This window comes from Mandrillus leucophaeus, unplaced genomic scaffold (assembly GCF_000951045.1).
Source record: "Mandrillus leucophaeus isolate KB7577 unplaced genomic scaffold, Mleu.le_1.0 Scaffold301, whole genome shotgun sequence".
Taxonomy (NCBI): domain Eukaryota; kingdom Metazoa; phylum Chordata; class Mammalia; order Primates; family Cercopithecidae; genus Mandrillus; species Mandrillus leucophaeus.
This window is the reverse complement of record NW_012103155.1, coordinates 2,109,270-2,127,873: the sequence shown is the minus strand read 5'-3', so window position 1 is coordinate 2,127,873 and position 18,604 is coordinate 2,109,270. Positions and strand designations below refer to the sequence as shown.

The window sequence follows — 18,604 nt, the reverse complement described above, 5'->3', positions numbered from 1 at the left end:
CCCTGGGCGGGGGCGCGCGAGAAGCGGTGACGTCAAGGGGCGCGCTGTGGCAGCACCTCCCCGCGCGCTAGTTAAAAAGAAGAAGAAAAGAGGGAGCGAAACATGAGAGGCTGTGTGAGAAGCTGCAGCCGCCGGCAGAGGAGACCTCAGCATCATCTAGAGCCCAACGTTGACCCTGCCTCCGCCTGCCCCGCCGCCGCCGTCGCCGTTTCTGTTCCTGCTACTGTACCACCTAAACAACTCCCGTTACACGGACAAGTGAACATCTGTGGCTGTCCTCTCCTTTTCTTCCTCCTCTTCCAACTCCTTCTCCTCCTCCCACTTCCCAGCCGCAGCAGAAAGCCCCTAACCCAACTGACACTGGCACAACTGAAAACGGTGTCATCTGCACAACTTTATCTCGCTCCTCGGGCTCCCCTAAGGCATTGGACCCATCGCCGCGTCTTTTATTTTTTGCAAAGTTGCATCGCTGAACGTATTTTTGTCCCCGTCACCTCCCTCTGCCTCTGGAGTGCCCTGCAGCCCCGCAGCCTCCTCCTGGAGCTGCGCCTTAGTGCCTCTGCTGGGCAGTGGCGTTCCCCCTCATCCTCCCGCGCCCAGCCCCTGCTGCTCTGGGCAGACGATGCTGAAGATGCTCTCCTTTAAGCTGCTGCTGTTGGCCGTGGCTCTGGGCTTCTTTGAAGGAGATGCTAAGTTTGGGGAAAGAAACGAAGGGAGCGGAGCAAGGAGGAGAAGGTGCCTGAATGGGAACCCTCCGAAGCGCCTGAAAAGGAGAGACAGGAGGATGATGTCCCAGCTGGAGCTGCTGAGTGGGGGAGAGATGTTGTGCGGTGGCTTCTACCCTCGGCTGTCCTGCTGCCTGCGGAGTGACAGCCCAGGGCTGGGGCGCCTGGAGAATAAGGTAGGCAGTCACCGGCCTCACGGACGCGTACTTGGCATATTGGCTGGGTGGGGTTCCCTGTGGCTCTGGCAAAGCCGGTGGCTGTAAGAAGGGCAAAACTTCTTTGGGGGAGTTCTTTTCATAACTTTTCTAAAGCGCTAACGTGATTCTGTTGTGTGTTCTCTGGGGTAAGCGAATAGCTTTCCCGCCCCCAGAGTCCGCGGTCGGGATGCTGTGCAAACTTGCCTATCTCTGAAAACAGACGCTTCTGCGGTACCCGCACCCTGGGCTGGGTAAATATTTTAAAAGAATCGCGATGAACAGTGTGTTTTGGATCGAATGGGGCACTGGCTGCGGTGAAACTGTAAATTAAGGTGGCTGTGGTTTCCGGTTTATTTTTCTAGGGTAAAAAGATTTGTGCCGTTTTCTCCACGTGCTCGGTTAGGGATAGGATTGAATTGTAAAGGATGTTGAAGCATGGTTGGTTTATGATCCCCAGCCCCGTCAGAGGGGGGTGTCTTGCATTACATTAGTTAAACCAACAGAAAGGAACTCTTGGTCCTCCGGTTAGGGACCTGAAAAACACTGGCGAAAGATTTTGCTGGGGCGTTATTTATCACGTAAAACTGAGACGATTCTTCGTCATTTTGTAACATTATAAATTCAGACTTTCAGGGTCAGTTAGGTGTCTTGGAAGAAGATCTTCTCTAAGAATTTGTTTTAAGAGTAATGGCATTTACGTTATCCTTGTGTTAATAAGTTTAACTAAATACTAACATGGTGTTTGTTGACTGTAAAGACACGCTTGTTTTTGAGTTTGCAATATCATTCTTGCCAGGAGATGCAGTCATGGGTGGTATTCACTGTACACCAAGGAATGATTGCTGGGTCACGTCATTAACAATCACTGCACGTGAAATAAACAATCAGGTGTCTTTGCTCCCCCTCCCTTTCCCCATTTTAGGTTTAATTAAGAATTCCTCTGTTAGAACACTGCCAGTTGTCAAGGTCTGAGAGACTCTTGGAAAACTCGTGCTTCAGTCTTGCTGGCCCAGGCATAAAAAAAAAATACCCAGGCTGAATCTAATTTTTATGCTCAGTTCACGGTAGATTTCACTCTATTCTCATGTAAACAGCTCCTACGAATCAACATATGTGTCTGGGTGGTATCTCTCACTTTGTTTTGTAACAAAAAGCCATATTGCATCATTTAATTTGCTCAAGTCATGCAAATAGGAAAAAATCAATAGGACAAAAAGGGGTCGACTTATCCTCCTCCCCACTAAACTGCTGCCCACACACAGAGTCCTGTTGCTTATGGCAAAAGAATAACAACAACACCATTGTATTTGTTAGTTGGTTCACTAATGGGTGAAACTAGAGAACATCATTCTCTTTCAGTCCCCAGCTCTGTCCAAATGTTCATGCCTTTTGAGGGAGCATTTGTCCAACTCCTTCTATTCCCAGATGAGTGAGAACTGTCTTGCTGCAGGTTTTCAGCTGCAACTCTCTTTTTATTCTTACCATATGCAGCAGGAGCCTGAGATTCAGGGAACAGATATTCCAGGATTTTATTCAAAACAATGTCATTAAGCTCCCGTGTTGCAATTGAATTAAGTTTCAAAATAGCTACATTCAGGTCACCTTAAAGGTTTTATCAGGAGCCCTAAAGAACCAGCAAATTCAGAGAAAAGTTTAGAAATATTTGCCATTAAGTCTCCCTTGGTGTAATATATACTATGAATATACTGATGATCTAGGGACCCCTGCAGTACTCAACTCTTCCAGGGACATATGGAATGAAAATTTTGTTCTTCACTAAATGGTGGGGAGAAGGGGAAGGGGGATGGGACCGAGGGGAGTTATAGCCCTTAAGAGAAGTTATATAATTTTTTTTAAAGAAATCATTCTTTAGGAAGCAATCTGCCATGTTAACTATACACATTCCTTTCTGTTTTATGTGCTTCCAATCTTCAACAAACCCCTACTCATTTGGAAAGTCTGTCTGAATTAAGTTTGGTACACTAGACTTTTGCTGGTTCCATTACAAGTGGTTTATAAACTAACAATACCCAAATTGTTCAAAACAGAGATTTGCTATAGCTATGCATATGCATTCTTGACCTATATTAGTTCTCAAGTTTTAATAGTTTTTAAAACATGTTATTTTATAATAAACTTCAGTGTTTCCCTTTTTCCCGTAAGCCTTCCTGGATTATAATATATGTTAGGATCTTATTTCATAATGTGTATACAGGAGAGATGATTGCTATTTGAAAGGGCCCTTTTTTTGTTTATGGAAGAAAAAAAAATCCCCAGAAACATTTCTGCAGCTTTTCAAGAAACTACAGTAGTAGGTTTTTCCTACAGGAAGAAATTTCTTAGACAAATAGATAGTAGCAAACTAGGTAGGAATATTAGCATGCTCAACCATACAATTAAGTCCTGTTTCTAGGCTAAGAAATTTTCTTTAATGAACTAGAATTGAGTTCAATTCTTTAGTCATGGAATTATGTTCCATTTTAATTTTTTATATATTTTAATAATGTTCTATATTGTAATAAGATTGTTAACTACCTTGACAAATAAGTACTGTCAAAATTTAGGAAGTCATATTATCTTAGCAATATTATCGCACTTTCTAAATACAGCATGCTAAAAGAATCTAATTCTCATTAACCAGATTGAATCTGCAACCAACTAAAATACCCCCATTTCTAAAACTTAACTTGTAGCCACAGAGGCATAGAAGCTCTCTCTACCTTGGGTGGTTTCACAGCCAAAGCTGTCAAGGAATGGGTGAAAAGTAATTGTTTTCAAGTGTGCCCTTTTACAATCATTTGTTTGCTCTGGCTCTTTCAGGCACAAAGGCTATTGTTGAACACATCCAACTAAACAAATAACTCATCCTGGGGTCCCTTTAACAGCTGCCTTAGTACAATGATCTATTTACATATTAGCCTAAAATTGAAACTGAACTCTTTAATGACATAATCCAGCACTATAGTTCAGAGACACATGTGTTCTACCCAACAGCTGAACAACCTTGTAGGCATATGATTTTTAGAAATAACTTTTTGTGTACCAAGTGATCTTAAGGCGACATCTTAATATACTGTCATGTATTTTCTCCTTTTGTCCCCTCATCGAACCCGTGTGGGTGCCTTTTGCCCTCTTTGTTTAGTTACTTGGTAAATAAAGAGAAATACAGAAGGTCTCTGTCACCCATTTTACTATTTGTTGATAAGCTATAGTTGGAGGCCACGCTTTACTGTGTATCCCCTATTTATCTTACCCTTCTTCTATGGATTTTACTTTCGTGTGGCTAAAGATTAAAGGATGACCTGCCAGATGTTATAAATTAGCAACAGCCACAATGATTACTAGGCATGCTGTAATAATGTCTCAAAGTTTTACATGATTTCTGAAGTATATTTAGTTTTAACCACTATGATGGTTTTGTATACAGCTTTCAAAAATTGAAACAGGAAATTAGCTTAAATTTCTTCTTAAGATTGACGGCATCATCAGAAATAAAGTTAAGGACCTATATAAGACACAGACACATAGGCAAAAAAGAAGAAGAAATTACGCTACACACACCCAGACTCATCTGTCTAAAACCCTGTTGCAGCTTTGGCTGAGTCAGTTTAATTGACTTCAGTAAGACTATTGGTTCATTGAAACCAAAGCCAGAATGATGGCTCTATCTATCTTCAAATAGGTATTTACACTGCAGACCTCACACAGAGCAAAATGTTACCATCCTGCTGGGCCGGAACAGCATGAAACTTTAAAAAGAATAATATTATACTTGATTTCAGATAATTTATTGAATCCTACTTCTGAAACTTTTGATGAGAGATCTGTGGCCAGAACACATTCCAAAAATTGTAAAAGACAAAATTCCTTAGGCACTAAAATCAAGCTCTTCCTGGATAGCAGCTGAGAGAGTATACGAGGATCATTTTGTTTCAGCTATAAAAAATGGAAGCATGCATAATCTCCATAAAACCAAAGGTAATTACATTCCAGTTTTTCAGCCAGCAAAAGAGGTGGCTTCAGCATCCTGCAGTTGTTCTGTTCTTAGTGGACTGCTATATGATAAACAAACAGAATTGCTTTATGATAAACAAACAGAACAGAGTTGAACACTATTAATATTGAATAGATCTGGTGAGGTCTGCCAGAGTATGGACAATAAAAGACATTTAAAACATTCTTGGAATGCAAATTCTAAGGGTGTAGTCCATGTTTCCTTTTAGAAAATTTTATCCATTTAAGCAATTGTTATTTAAATAAATCGATAAGACTGTAAATATAATTGTGATTAATAATAATTTTTCTGAATATTGTAGCTACAACCCATTATACGTTTTTGCAAAATATGATCACTTCTATTGGACTTGCTGCATACTAAAATTTCAGTATGTTTGTATTCAATTTTTTTTCATTACTTTGCTCTTGCAGATTCAAATTTTTGTGATGACCTGGAATATCATTATCCCAAAAACCAGAAGCCATAGATTTACCCAAATTAGAACCTTAATTTGTTAAAGGAATATTTGTTTAAAACAGTGCTCTAGAATTTAAAATGTTAAATTTGATTGATAGTTCCAAAGAAGTAATAAAGTATAAATATAATTAGATGAATTGGGAAAAGGTTTAAAATTCAATTCCATTATGTTGTTTTTAATGTAAAAAATCAATACTTGATTTTGACAGCACTACATTTCCCAAGTCAAATATTGTGTTGATATTGCCTTCTATATATATTAAAGGAGGTTCTGAAGGCAGGTTTTTAAAGTTACTGCTAAACAACAAGACCTATTCTGTCTATTAATTGCCAAACTCAATGAATCAGTAACTCAAATTGGTCTTATTGAAATAAAAGACATGTCACTGTAAAAATTGTGATGAAGGTATGCCATTTTTCATTAAAATTCACTACATATCATTCAAAAATACTTCGTTAAGCTCTTGTGTTTATTCATGCATATAACATACCTGAGGACCCAGTTAAAAAATTTTTCCTGGCTAAGATATAATGAATAATAAAAATTGGTTGTAAACCTGTTTGATTTCACTTTGGATATTATTTTTAGAAAACATAAACGGCAAATCCTACTTTAGAAAACTTTCCCTAATGCAGTCTGCAGATTGAAAACTAATTGAAATTTGAGAAATGTAACCCAAGTATATTTTTGACATAATCATATTAAGAATTTCAGGAATGAAATAGATTTTCATGTAAGACACAAATAAGTCGTGTCTTGAAAAATTCTGTTTTGCATGCAGTTGGACAAAGGTTGGGATTTTAAAGCTAAGTATCATTCAGTATACACTTTGAGGCAGAATGAAATGATAAAGTCTTAAAGAGTCTAAATATAATTGTCTTTTATTTTTTCACACCTGAAATACAGATGAAGTCTTTGATTTGCAAGAATAAGAAGCACTTTTATGTATCCCTGCCTTTTGTTCTCCCAGCCCAGTCCCAGAGACTATACTTGTATCCTTATAAAGGCATTCTGTATTGTGACACAGTAATTCTTTTCAGAAAACTTCATTGGCTAAATTAGACTTTTCTACTTACACAATTGCAAAAAAATAATAACAATACCTAACTTTACCTAACTAAAAAAATTGTTTGTTTCTGATTTATGACTTTCAGATATTTTCTGTTACCAATAACACAGAATGTGGGAAGTTACTGGAGGAAATCAAATGTGCACTTTGCTCTCCACATTCTCAAAGCCTGTTCCACTCACCTGAGAGAGAAGTCTTGGAAAGAGACCTAGTACTTCCTCTGCTCTGCAAAGACTATTGCAAAGAATTCTTTTACACTTGCCGAGGCCATATTCCAGGTAAGAAAAAAAAATACATAAGTAAAATAAACCACTGCACAATATCCTTGTAAGATACCTGTGCTTAAATGCTTATTTATAAGACTTGTAAAATTTATCTTGTCTTTAAAATTACCTATTTTACCTCATAATTAACATTTCCAAATTTATAACTCTTATTGCCTCTAAAGGGAATATTGTAATTTCAGTCTGCAAATAGTATAATTGGTTTTGTCGGCTTATTATATATTTCTTGTTAAGCTGATAATACAAGTGGTAATCTTTATACACGTTGTATTCTCAATCCAAATTCCTCGTTGGTGCCTTCTTTATCCATCACCATCAATATCAAGGCAACGTCTTTTTCTACACAGCTGATACATAACTGGAGAATGTCCACTGACTTGTAAGATAGATCCTTAAACACAATACGATTAGCAATCCAAAAAAGTAATATCTTACAAAGCACTTTCACATAAAATGATGAATTTTCTCCTCAAAACCCCTGTAAGGTAGGTAGAAACAGTGGAGTCCTCTCCAATTGACAGATGAGGAAATCTGAGCCTTGGGAGAAGTCAAATGCCTTACTCAAAGTTATACAATGAGAAGGTGATAGGAGAGATATGGACGTTCTCATGCATATAGTGTCATGAACATGCCTAGTCACTATTGTAGTTTGGACTCTAATAAGCATATATATTCATTAATTAATTTTTATCATCAAAAATTTGTAAACTTTTGTTACTGTTGCTTTAGTTGGAAGACTCAACAGAGAGGAAAAAAATAATTTAATAAGACATTCTATTTAGTTAGGCAAAGTCGCACACAAATCTACTGAAGATTAAGCAGTATTTAAGGAAAAGACAAGTTTAAGAACTGTAGAATGCACTGAGAGAATTTTTTTAAGTGCTATGTACATTTTACTTTTTTCTCTGACTCAGGAAAGTGTAGATTTTCATATTTTTAATATAGCTCTCTTAATAACCTTATAAAATATTTTGACTTGGGTTGCTTGCTTCCTTGAATATAGCATAACATATATCTAAACCCATTCAATATGAAAATATTATTATTGTTTTCATAAACCACAGCCATGTTTCTAAGCCTTTTCTCAAGCAGCTGTTTCTTCCTCTTTATCACATTCCCCAGAGCAAAGCAGAATAGGTCACGGTTGCCTAGATGGCCTACAAAGAAGTGATAACAGATTAGATACCATAAATGTTTGCTGGAAACTTCAAGTCTTGAACACTTGCCTTTAGGACTATAAATTGAAAGTGATATCAACACTAAGCATTTTTATTTACCATTATCTACTTTAGATAAATACAACATGCTGGATTTGGGGACTTAACTGTGGGGGTCTTTATATATTTGAAGTAATTTTAGCTTCAGAAAACAATAAAATAAAAGTAATATCCACTGAAAGAGAGAGCACAGCAAACAGCTCAGAGCCAGAACTGCAAGCACCTCACTCCCCAGATCAACATATGTGGTGACGAATGACAAATTTATTTTTCTACAAAGTTTGTATATATGTAAAACTGCTGAAGTGCATCAAGATGTCAAGTGCTTTTGGTGGCCACCCAGGCTGCTTTGAAAGATAACCAGATGAAAGCTCCACTCTAGAGGTGGACAGAGCAGCAAGGGTGCTTTCCAGAGACTATGGAAGGCTTTACCCACAAGCAGAGGGGGCTGCCCCTGCGTACCTCAAATGCTAATGATCATTCTCAATACTTGCCCCAAAAGTGAGCTATAGTAACACACTCTTTGCATTACTTATGCTAATCGATTTGTTGCCTGGATGGATCCTTGGCATGTAGGTTACCATTTCCTAAAGTACAATAAATAAGATGCTAATCCCCACCCTTCCCAGCCCCTGCTCCCAGCAAAGAAGTGTCTTCACAACTGTGAAACACAGATTTTTTGGAAATTACTATAAAAGCAAATTTTAATAGTTTTCCCTTAAGTTGATTTAATGATATGGTTCACTTTCCTCTGAAGTTCAAAGTGTTGGAAAACAGCTACATTGTGATTCTTTTTTAGAAGAAACTGATCAACATATTTTTGACTATCCTCATTAATAGCTTCATCTTTCTATACAACAAGAACTTGAAGAGGAAGGTACCCCGAGGGATGTATTTTGCTAAAATAAGGCAAATGCTGAAAGAATTGGGAGACAGAAAATAATTCCAGAGACATCTTCATTTTTTTCCTATTGCCCAATACATGAAGAAATGTATATATAAATGACCTAATGATTTGCTTTGACTCCACGGCTTTAAGAAAGCACAGTCGCTTTAGAATATTCATATACCTACAAGATAGCTACTTCCTAGAATGCTTAATCAAGAAATAGTCATAGTCTGCTTATTTTTCCAAAAATGGGAAAAGATATTACAAATCAATATAGTGAGTATATACTAGAGTTTTATGAATCATAATATTTTCCAGTTGTGAATTCACTTAGGGAAGTAAATTCTCAAAACTTCTAAAATCGCCAAAAACTCTCTGCTCGTCTCTGCAGGTCTTTTCTTCTGCTTAACTGAGCAGGGTGGCTACTTTGCTAATCACTAAAAGAAGGCATAACATACTCTATGGGAAGCATATCTAATGGACATCTATTGGCCTTGCTTCTTCCTCTATATCTGTAGTCATAATGATCTTTATCACTCTTCGACCTCATCTTCTCAGCAGTAGGTTATTGTAGTGTGAAATGTCTGCACACAATTAGTTCAATTGGTTTAATCCTGTTGCTAAGAAGGCCAAGGTCAAGGGTTTGATTCAACTGAATTTTTCTAGTCCTTAGCCATTCCTAACCCTGGTCAGTTAGCTTACACATGTGCCTTCTTAGTCCCAAGGAGAGTAAACCAGAAGGAGTAAATAGATGGATATATCAAAATCCACCACTTCTATTAGGATATGTTCATGAGTAAGTCTTACTCATGAAGAGTCCGTAACTCTTTTTTTTTTTTTTTTTTTTTCCTTATCATGATGAGCAGCACTTACAATGAGGAAAAATAACTTTTCCCTGGAATACATGCTGAGAGAAAAGGGAGAACTCAGAATACTCCAAGAAAGCATTTATTTTTTACGTCAGTATTTATCGGGTGCTTTGTGGTATAGCATAACCAGGCTCACTATCCAGGAGAGTATTTACAGGTCCAAGATAGTTGATAAATGATCAGAACTTAAAAAAATACAGCTGCTAGAATATTCAGTGTTTGTTCATTATTAGTAGACCTGACCACATTATGATGATCCTGAGTGAGCTAAACATGCACTTTCAGTAAAATGCCAAACAAAAGGGAACCCTGGCAATAAATGTTAAAATATATCTCCCTACTCTTCATTGTTCACTGCAGAATCGGGTCATTTAAGGTAAAATATTAATAAAAGTGTTAGATACTTAAATTCAAATAAAATTACATGATTGTAAAAAAAAAAAAAAAAAAAAGCCCATGTATTTAAATGAAATCTTCTGAACTGGTTTTCACACTTCGGTTATTCAATTTGTCTAAATTACATAAGAAGCTTGGAGTAAACTTATTGTCTGTATTTTTTCTTAATTTGCTAAGCAGGCATCATACCTCTGGAGCCACCAAGTTTATGAATATGTATTCATTAATCTTTAGATATTTCATTTGAAAATGACTTCTCATTTCCTCATGTTTGTCGCAGTTACTAATTCCATTTAAATTGGAATCGACCACCAGCATTGTTAATTAATTTCCCCTTAAGATGGTATTGGTTAGTAGACAGTAATGCTGAAATACACATGTTTTTTAAGCAAGCTGGACATTTCTTTTGAATTGCATTTTGAAATTTTCCTGTGACCCTTCGGCAAACATCACATTAAAACTATATTTGTCACTCACATATCCAGTTATAAATATGACCATGGTGTGACAGTCTTCCTGCATGCATAATACAGGCATGGAGATTTTGTTGCCTGGTGGTAAATATTTCCAAAACAAGATCTAGCCCAAAACTGTGCAAAGAGTTTGATTTAACAATTTAGTTTTTTTTTTTCTTTTTACCACTAAGAGACTTGTTTCACACTATTAGGCAGTTTTCATCTGAATGCTTACCCATTTAAGAAGGGAGGGGAAAAGTTATCTTTTGCAAATGGTGACTTGCTAAAGATGAGTAAATGCTTCTATGGCCTTCATTCCTCTCCCTAGTTTCTAATCCTTGAATTTTTTTCAAAGAAAGATAACTTTCTGATTGCCTTGCCCCTCCCGTGGAGCACTACCCAGCTGCTTGCCTCTTTTTCTCTGTGCCCCCCAACCGCATGCACACACACACACATACATACACACACACACGCACACACACGCACTCCCAAGGACATCTGCTCTTACTTGCCTGGTTGCCAAGACAAGATCCTCTCCAATAGCCTAGTCAGAAATTGGCAGTGAAGAGTCTCTCTCAGAAAGTTCAGGGTGAGACATTTCACTCAAAAGTTAGGTCAAAATGTACTTCAAGCTTTACAACCGTTTGGGACCTTCACATTCTAAGATAAGTGTTAGGTTTGAGGGGTCCTAGGTCAAGCACACAGAAAGTAAACTTGTGGTGTCTTTTATGCACCATTGAGGAGTCTCACTTGGCTGATTCCAAATTCTTAGAAATCCTTGCTAAATCTGAATTTGTTATACAACTCCTAAATTTCTACTGAGCTACTCAGTATGTTTATCACAAAATTGATGAGGTATGAAAATCTAGTTTGTTATATAAAAATAAAAACTTTAGATATATGATATAAAGTATAAGACCAGAAGCAACAATTTAGTTCCACATATAAGGCTGACTCTGGCAGCACCATCGTATTTTGAGAGCAGAAATCATTAGAATGTGGAAGTGAGTCTTTCTAATATGTCCCAGAAAGGTAACACCTTATTAACTCAAATTGTAAAGGTAATATCAAAACTTTTTTGCCATAAAGTTCTTTTATTTCATATTCAAAGATAGCTGTCTTTATATAACAAAATATTTAATGCATAAGAAAAGAAAAAACATCTTTCTTTTAGATCCTATTAAGTAACTCTGTTGTTATTTTTGTTTTGACTTGTTGATATGTCAGCTTTTCTGTTTGAGACGATTGAAGGAATATTTTAAATATAATTTTTCTATTACAAATTAATCATTATCTCCTATAAGTGAAGTACAGGAAAAACATATTTGAATATGGAGGTTCTGTTATAAGCATCAATTCATTGCTTGATCATTACACAGTGCATCAGTTGTTTATTATAGTATATAATGACCTTGTGTTATTCATCAGATTTATTATTTAATCTTATGTAAGTGGCAATACACTAAGATTTGTAAAATGACCAAAACTGGCACCTGATGGACTGTCTCCTTCTTGATTCTTGTTTGTTCATCTGAGGAAGTTATTTAGTATTGTAGGAAAAAATGCTAAATACTGATGATGAGATAAGCTCACAGGTACAACGTACAGTAGCTAAAGAATCTTGAAAAGACATCAATGCAATAGCAGATAAATGCTGAGTTTGTCTTATTTGTACCTCACAGGAGCCTTTTAATACCCAATACAATATTATTTCACTTTTACCACAATTTTTAAATTTAGTTTAAAACACAAATAGGAATCCCAATCCCTGATTTTTTTCCTTCTTTTTATTTAGTATGTATGTATGTATTTATTTATTTGGATAGTGTCTCACTCTGTGGCCCAAGCTAGAGTGCAGTGGCATGATCTCAGTTCACTGCAACCTCCACCTCCCAGTTCAAGTGATTCTCCTGCCTCAGCCTCCCGAATAGCTGGGAGTACAGGTGCATGCTACTATGCCCAGGTAATTTTTATATTTTTAGTAGAGACGGGGTTTCACCATGTTGGCCAGGCTGGTCTCAAACTACTGACCTCAGGTGATCCTCCCACCTCAGCCTCACAAAGTGCTGGGATTACAGGCGTGTTTTTATTTCAGTCTAGGTTCTCCCTAAAATATCCATCTAGTTTCTTAAAATTGTTTTCCTCATCTTATATCTTTCAAATAAGGTGGTTTTACTATGACACTAAGTGTTTCTAATGAGTGTTTTTATGTTTTTTAAAGGTTTCCTTCAAACAACTGCGGATGAGTTTTGCTTTTACTATGCAAGAAAAGATGGTGGGTTGTGCTTTCCAGATTTTCCAAGAAAACAAGTCAGAGGACCAGCATCTAACTACTTGGACCAGATGGAAGAATATGACAAAGTGGAAGAGATCAGCAGGTTCATAAAGATAAATGCTCTTTAATCTTTAAAAAAACCCAACTGACAAATCTTGTGGTTTTGACAGTGAATCAACTGTCTGTGCTTATGTTCAGCAGCTATATCCTCCAGATGCTTTATTTTTTTCTCTGTGGTAGTTTGTTTCTCTAAAATTCTAGCTTAAATGCTTTTAATACTTAGACTACTAATCTTATATTATGAGCTTGGCTTCTCTATGACTCATGTGAATTTTATGGGTATAGTTTTAAGCCTGAATTTTATGATTGTTGTTAGCCTATGGCACTGTGAAAATGTTCAGCTCAATTACTATTGGCAAATCAGATTTTTCTAAATAGATCTTAGAACTTTCTCTCTACATGCCTTCCATAAGGTTTATTTATTATGAGTAAAACTGATTTTAACTATAGTCACTGAAAGATGAAACAATGAGATTATGACTTCTGAAAATATATACATGTTTTGATTCTCTTATTTTACTTTCTGATAGAAGGCTGTTCTGTTGTTTGCCATTGAAAGAATTTAAAAGAACCACTTAAAAGAATTATATTGTAACCCTTGGGTTAGCAGCACTGCATGGGTTTCAAAACCATGATTCCTAGAGGAAATAGAGTTTGAAAAGGATGCCAAGTGCATCCCTTATCTCCTTCATCTCAAGAAAAGCTTACTGGTTTTCTTTAATTTGTTTAGAAAGCACAAACACAACTGCTTCTGTATTCAGGAGGTTGTGAGTGGGCTGCGGCAGCCCGTTGGTGCCCTGCATAGTGGGGATGGCTCGCACCGTCTCTTCATTCTGGAAAAAGAAGGTTATGTGAAGATACTTACCCCTGAAGGAGAAATTTTCAAGGAGCCTTATTTGGACATTCACAAACTTGTTCAAAGTGGAATAAAGGTTGGCTTTTTAAATTTTATTTATTTTTGTGCTGGCTATGTTAATTTTATTTTAGTGTTACCTTCCTCACTGAAGGTATTTCTTTGTAATAAAAGAAAGAATCTTGCAGGAGAAAATAAGGCGACCACATAAGGAAACAATAATTACAGCACCTGAATTAGGACAGTGACATTAAATTTCTGTTATTTGTTGACTATCGTGCAATGCAATCGAATTGATATCTGACATGCTTTCCCCATGTAATTGACACATTTAAAGGAATCTTTGGCTTTATAAAGTATTTGTTTAAATATTGTTTAATGGGCATAGCACAGGATTGTACATCCATTTGCTAGTAGAAGCAAAGAGGTCTTTTGGTTATTTTGGCAATTGCAAATCATTCTTTCACCATCTCTGTTTTTGAGTCTGTCTCATAAAAAATACTACTTATACTATGACTTCCTTATACAATGTTTTTACAGGTAAGTCAAATATTTCTATAATTAACCATCTATATAACATATATTGCCCTCTTTTTCACTTCTCTAACTTGAATTCTCATGTTAAATAACCTAGGTATGTAAACAAAATTATTGTCAAGTTTGTTTCACAAGAGTAACACAGTACATTAGCAGTACTAAACTGTAAAGCAAATTATGACATTCTAAAATTAAGACACATGTAATAGCTCATGCCTATTTTAGAGTGAAACAAAGTAACAATATGATTTGGGAAGAACTGGTTATCCTTTTCATTTCTTAACTGAAAAAAAAAAAAACCTAAAGGAGGATTTATAGTCTTCTACTCACATAGAAATGAGCTCTTTCTTGCTTTGTTGTGCTGTGCTCAGTGGTAAGAAGACCCAAATCAGAAGAAACAAGTCAGGAAAAATACAGATATATTCCTGCTCTCTATTTCATTTTCTTATTGTGTGAGAGTTAAGATGACTCCAGTCTTTACTTTTTACCATTGTAAATAATGTTATTTATTATTCATATACATTTTACTTAATCTGGTCATGGATGACTTCCTTAATATTCATTTACAGGAAGGGCATTACTGAGTTGAAGATTATAACCATAATACATATTGCCAATTAGCTTTAAAAATATTTTCAGATATTTGAGAATAATAATAATTATTTGAGAGAATATTAACAATAGTTTTCAAATGTGCTTTGAGTAAAAATGTTAGTATTAAAAAGATATGTATGATATAATGTAGATGTAAGGAGGGCTCAGAATACTGGAAAATGGTTTTATAACAAGAACTGATGTTCTTGTTTCTACCTCAATTTGACTGCCTTTTAAATCAGTGTTCCTTCAGCATCCCTATTTCAATTTATACCCTTCATAGGGATATCTGATGATTCATTAGAATATTCAGCTCTGACATGGAGATGTTTCATCATGCAATAAAATTGTACAAGCAAGGATATAACAGTGCCTTGGTTCTGAGTATGTGTGTTTGGCAGTCTTCTAGGAATTCTGCATAACTTGGCCAAATTTGCAAGAAAACTTGCAGAATTTGGACCTCCTTTTCCAGAAGAGCTCCCGAGTTTTAGGGGCCTAAAATATACTTCAAAATCTATTATTCTAGCGACTGATATGACATATTTTAAGGTGCAATATTTTAAATTCCTTTTGTGTTTTAGCACTAGTTATGCCCACAAGATAGGAATATATCACATGGATATCAGAGTGTGTATAGTGAGTAATGAGATCGCATCCTTCTTACTTCAAGCAGGTTATGCTGCAGGTGGCCTTTATCTCAGTGTCTATGGAACTCCCTGATTGGAAGAGTTAAACAAGGCCACTGTCAGTATGATGGGGCAAATACCATCACACTTATGAGTTGATCATAGCACTGATTTTGGTGGTTGCCCCTCAGATACTTGTAATGTAAAAGAGTTTTCACAGCTATTTTTGGCTTCTTTAATATATGAAAGTTATCATATATTTATGACAGGATTCTGTGTTTGTCAATAATCATTTTGCATAAGTAATGCTTATACTTTATGAATTTTCATAAATTATTATACATATCAACTCTTCTCTATTTTTTCAGTTTTAAAATCCTAAGAGAGGGCATAAAGCTGTTTAACAGACTGAAGTATTAATTGCAATACTCAAATCACAGAATTGGTAATACATACTAAACCCAGCCTCCACATGTTTGAAATTGAGAATAATAAACACCACAGTGCAGAACCCCTTCACGATTACATTAATTGATGACCAGGAGGAATATGTTAAGTCAGACATAAGGAGGAATTGCTGATTATAAGAGTTTCTAAAATATATTGCTGGCTATAAAAAAAATCTGGCATTCCTTGTCTGCTAATGTAAATTAATTGGGAGTGATTTCTGTCACATGGTAAAGGCTGACCTTTTTGTGGCGAACAGTCGGACTTGCTTATCTCTTTAAACCTCTACCAACCCTGATTCTTACAACTGCTTAGAGGGATGCCATCAGCCAAGAGCCAATCATAAGGGAACTTGGACAACTCTTCCTAAATGGGTCCTGACTGAAGCTAAAAAGATGATGTCTTTTTTTTAAACACCAAGATCGTGCTGTGTAAATTGTAGGAGATTGTAGTACCCTGGGGGCTAAACTGTCTATAATTCCAGAGAAAAAGTTAATCTGCAAAAAATGCAAAGCACAAGCTAAATAATTAACTTCTTTTTGCTATAGAAAAAAAAGTTGTAGCATTGAGATTAAAGAGTAAGTCAGGAATATGTTTTTAAAATATGTAGTGATTTGATACGTGATAGTGTACTCTACAAGCCAATCACTAATACTGGCACTGTGAAGAATGGGCCACGTGTCAAATTGATGAACAAACTTTAAAACTTTCATTGTGTGTGTGGCTGTGTGTGTGCATGTGCACATGCAGCATTGTTATTCTGTTGTTATCGTTTTATTCCAAAGGGCAAAAATTACAAAAATTTTACTATCTCCCGAAAGAAACACTTCTTTAAGATACTCGGTGATTTGAAATCTTTAAATTGAGCTTATATCTGAGCTCTGAAATCAGAGCTTCTGGCAAGTACTAGAACCAGTTTTGTCTGTGTAAAGTCCTTGGCAGTGACAGACTAATGGCTCTCAAGAATGGCTTCACAGTACGATCACCCAGAAGCTTTCAAAAATTCTTATAGCCAAGCTGGGTGCGCTGTCTCATGCCTGTAATTCCAACACTTTGGGAGGCCAAGGCAGGAGGATCACTTGAGGTCAGAAGTTCCAGACCAACCTGGCCAATATGGTGAAACCATGTCTTTAATAAAATTACAAAAAAAAAAAAAATAGCCGGGCATGGTGGCCTGTGCCTGTAGTCCCAGCTACTCCAGAGGCTGAGGCAGGAGAATCACTTGAACCTGAGAGGCAGAAGTTGCAGTGAGCCCAGATCATGCCACTGCACTCCAGCCTGGGCAATGGAGTGAGACTCCATTTCAAAAAAAAAAAAAAAAGAAAAAAACCAACTTCTTGTACCCCAAAATAGTCAGAATATCTGGGGTTGGCACCCAGGCATCAATATGTTTTTAAAGCTTCCCCAGGTAATCTCGACATGTAGCCAATTTGAAAACCACTGATAGAGACTGAGCCAAACTTCTGGGTCAGTTACACATTGAATGAGACATATTTTCTCTGCCAAGCCTACACCCAAGTCCTATTCCTGACTTAACAACTAAGAGCAGGTGGTTGGACACCAGTTGTCATTTGCCCTGTACCTTTTCTCATTTACTTAGTTTATATATATATCTTACCAATTTGAGTGAGGAATTGGGTTAATTCTGGCAACATGTAAGATGCTTGATATAAAGGATACGAAATACCATTTGAAAAAAAAATGATATTTAAAAATCTCAAGTTAATTCTAACTGGGAAATGGCTTTACCCATTAATCTTTTTCTGTTTTTATTCCATTTTGGAATCTGGTGCTCAGCTAGTTGGTGAAATTGCTATTATTCTTGTTCTTAAAACATATGGATTGTGATTATATATGTAAACCCTTGTTAAAAGCGACAAGGCCACCAGAAGATACTCTAGTGTAATTTCACCAAAGCGCCCCTGGCTGCCAAGAATGGGAGAGTCAGCCTTAGCTTTGCATGTGTGTTAAAGGAAGGACATGCCCGCACCTGTCACTTGACAGGGTGGCCCCTCAAGGAAACTAGCAAACACCATTCTCTGCCACTTAGTTCTTGCAAGTGGTCAGAGGACAAAGAGGTTCACACCCTCAGCAGCCCTCGGCTGGCAGCACACAGCAGACACAGCTGAAAGGCTTGTCTATCATTGGAACAAGTGTCACTGGACTCCTGTCCCTCTCTATCTACTTGGATCCTCATTTCAAAAGATGCTTTTAGAAGCAGTCCTTTTACCAGGGGAGGAGAGGACATGAGGCTGAAAGCTGCTAATTGTCCGGGTGACTGAGCCAATTGAGGTGGAGCTCTTGAGAGACAGCAGTCCCGGTGCCTGGGAGTCACAGGAGCATGTGGAGGAGGATGCAGGGTCCACCAGGGCAAGCCCTGATGGGGCAGCCTCTGGTTTCACAGGCTTGTAAATCACAAACATAATAATGAGTATCAAAAATTTAGTGAAATCTAAGTCCTCATCAACCATGGAGGCTGATGTTCCATTTCTCTGAACTTTGTCAAACCTAAATTTTTACATTTTTTTCTTTGACTTGCAACCGTAAGGTAACCCATGAAGCATTAGTGTGTTTTTGCTTGAGTGAAATGAGTCAAAGAAGATTGAGAAGCAATTTATTTTTCAAAAGTAGTATTG

At 36.8% G+C, this 18,604-nt stretch overlaps 1 protein-coding gene across 1 annotated transcript in view; it reads left to right on the top strand.

The window, feature by feature from the left end:
• HHIP (hedgehog interacting protein) overlaps positions 1-18,604 on the top strand; it is a 92,540-nt gene continuing 73,936 nt past the window's right edge. The window contains exons 1-4 of the mRNA XM_011987150.1: positions 1-901; positions 6,552-6,744; positions 12,798-12,954; positions 13,642-13,843. Of these exons, the coding sequence (XP_011842540.1) occupies positions 623-901; positions 6,552-6,744; positions 12,798-12,954; positions 13,642-13,843 (831 nt within the window). The 5' untranslated portion in view covers positions 1-622. The remainder of the gene's footprint in view (positions 902-6,551; positions 6,745-12,797; positions 12,955-13,641; positions 13,844-18,604) is intronic.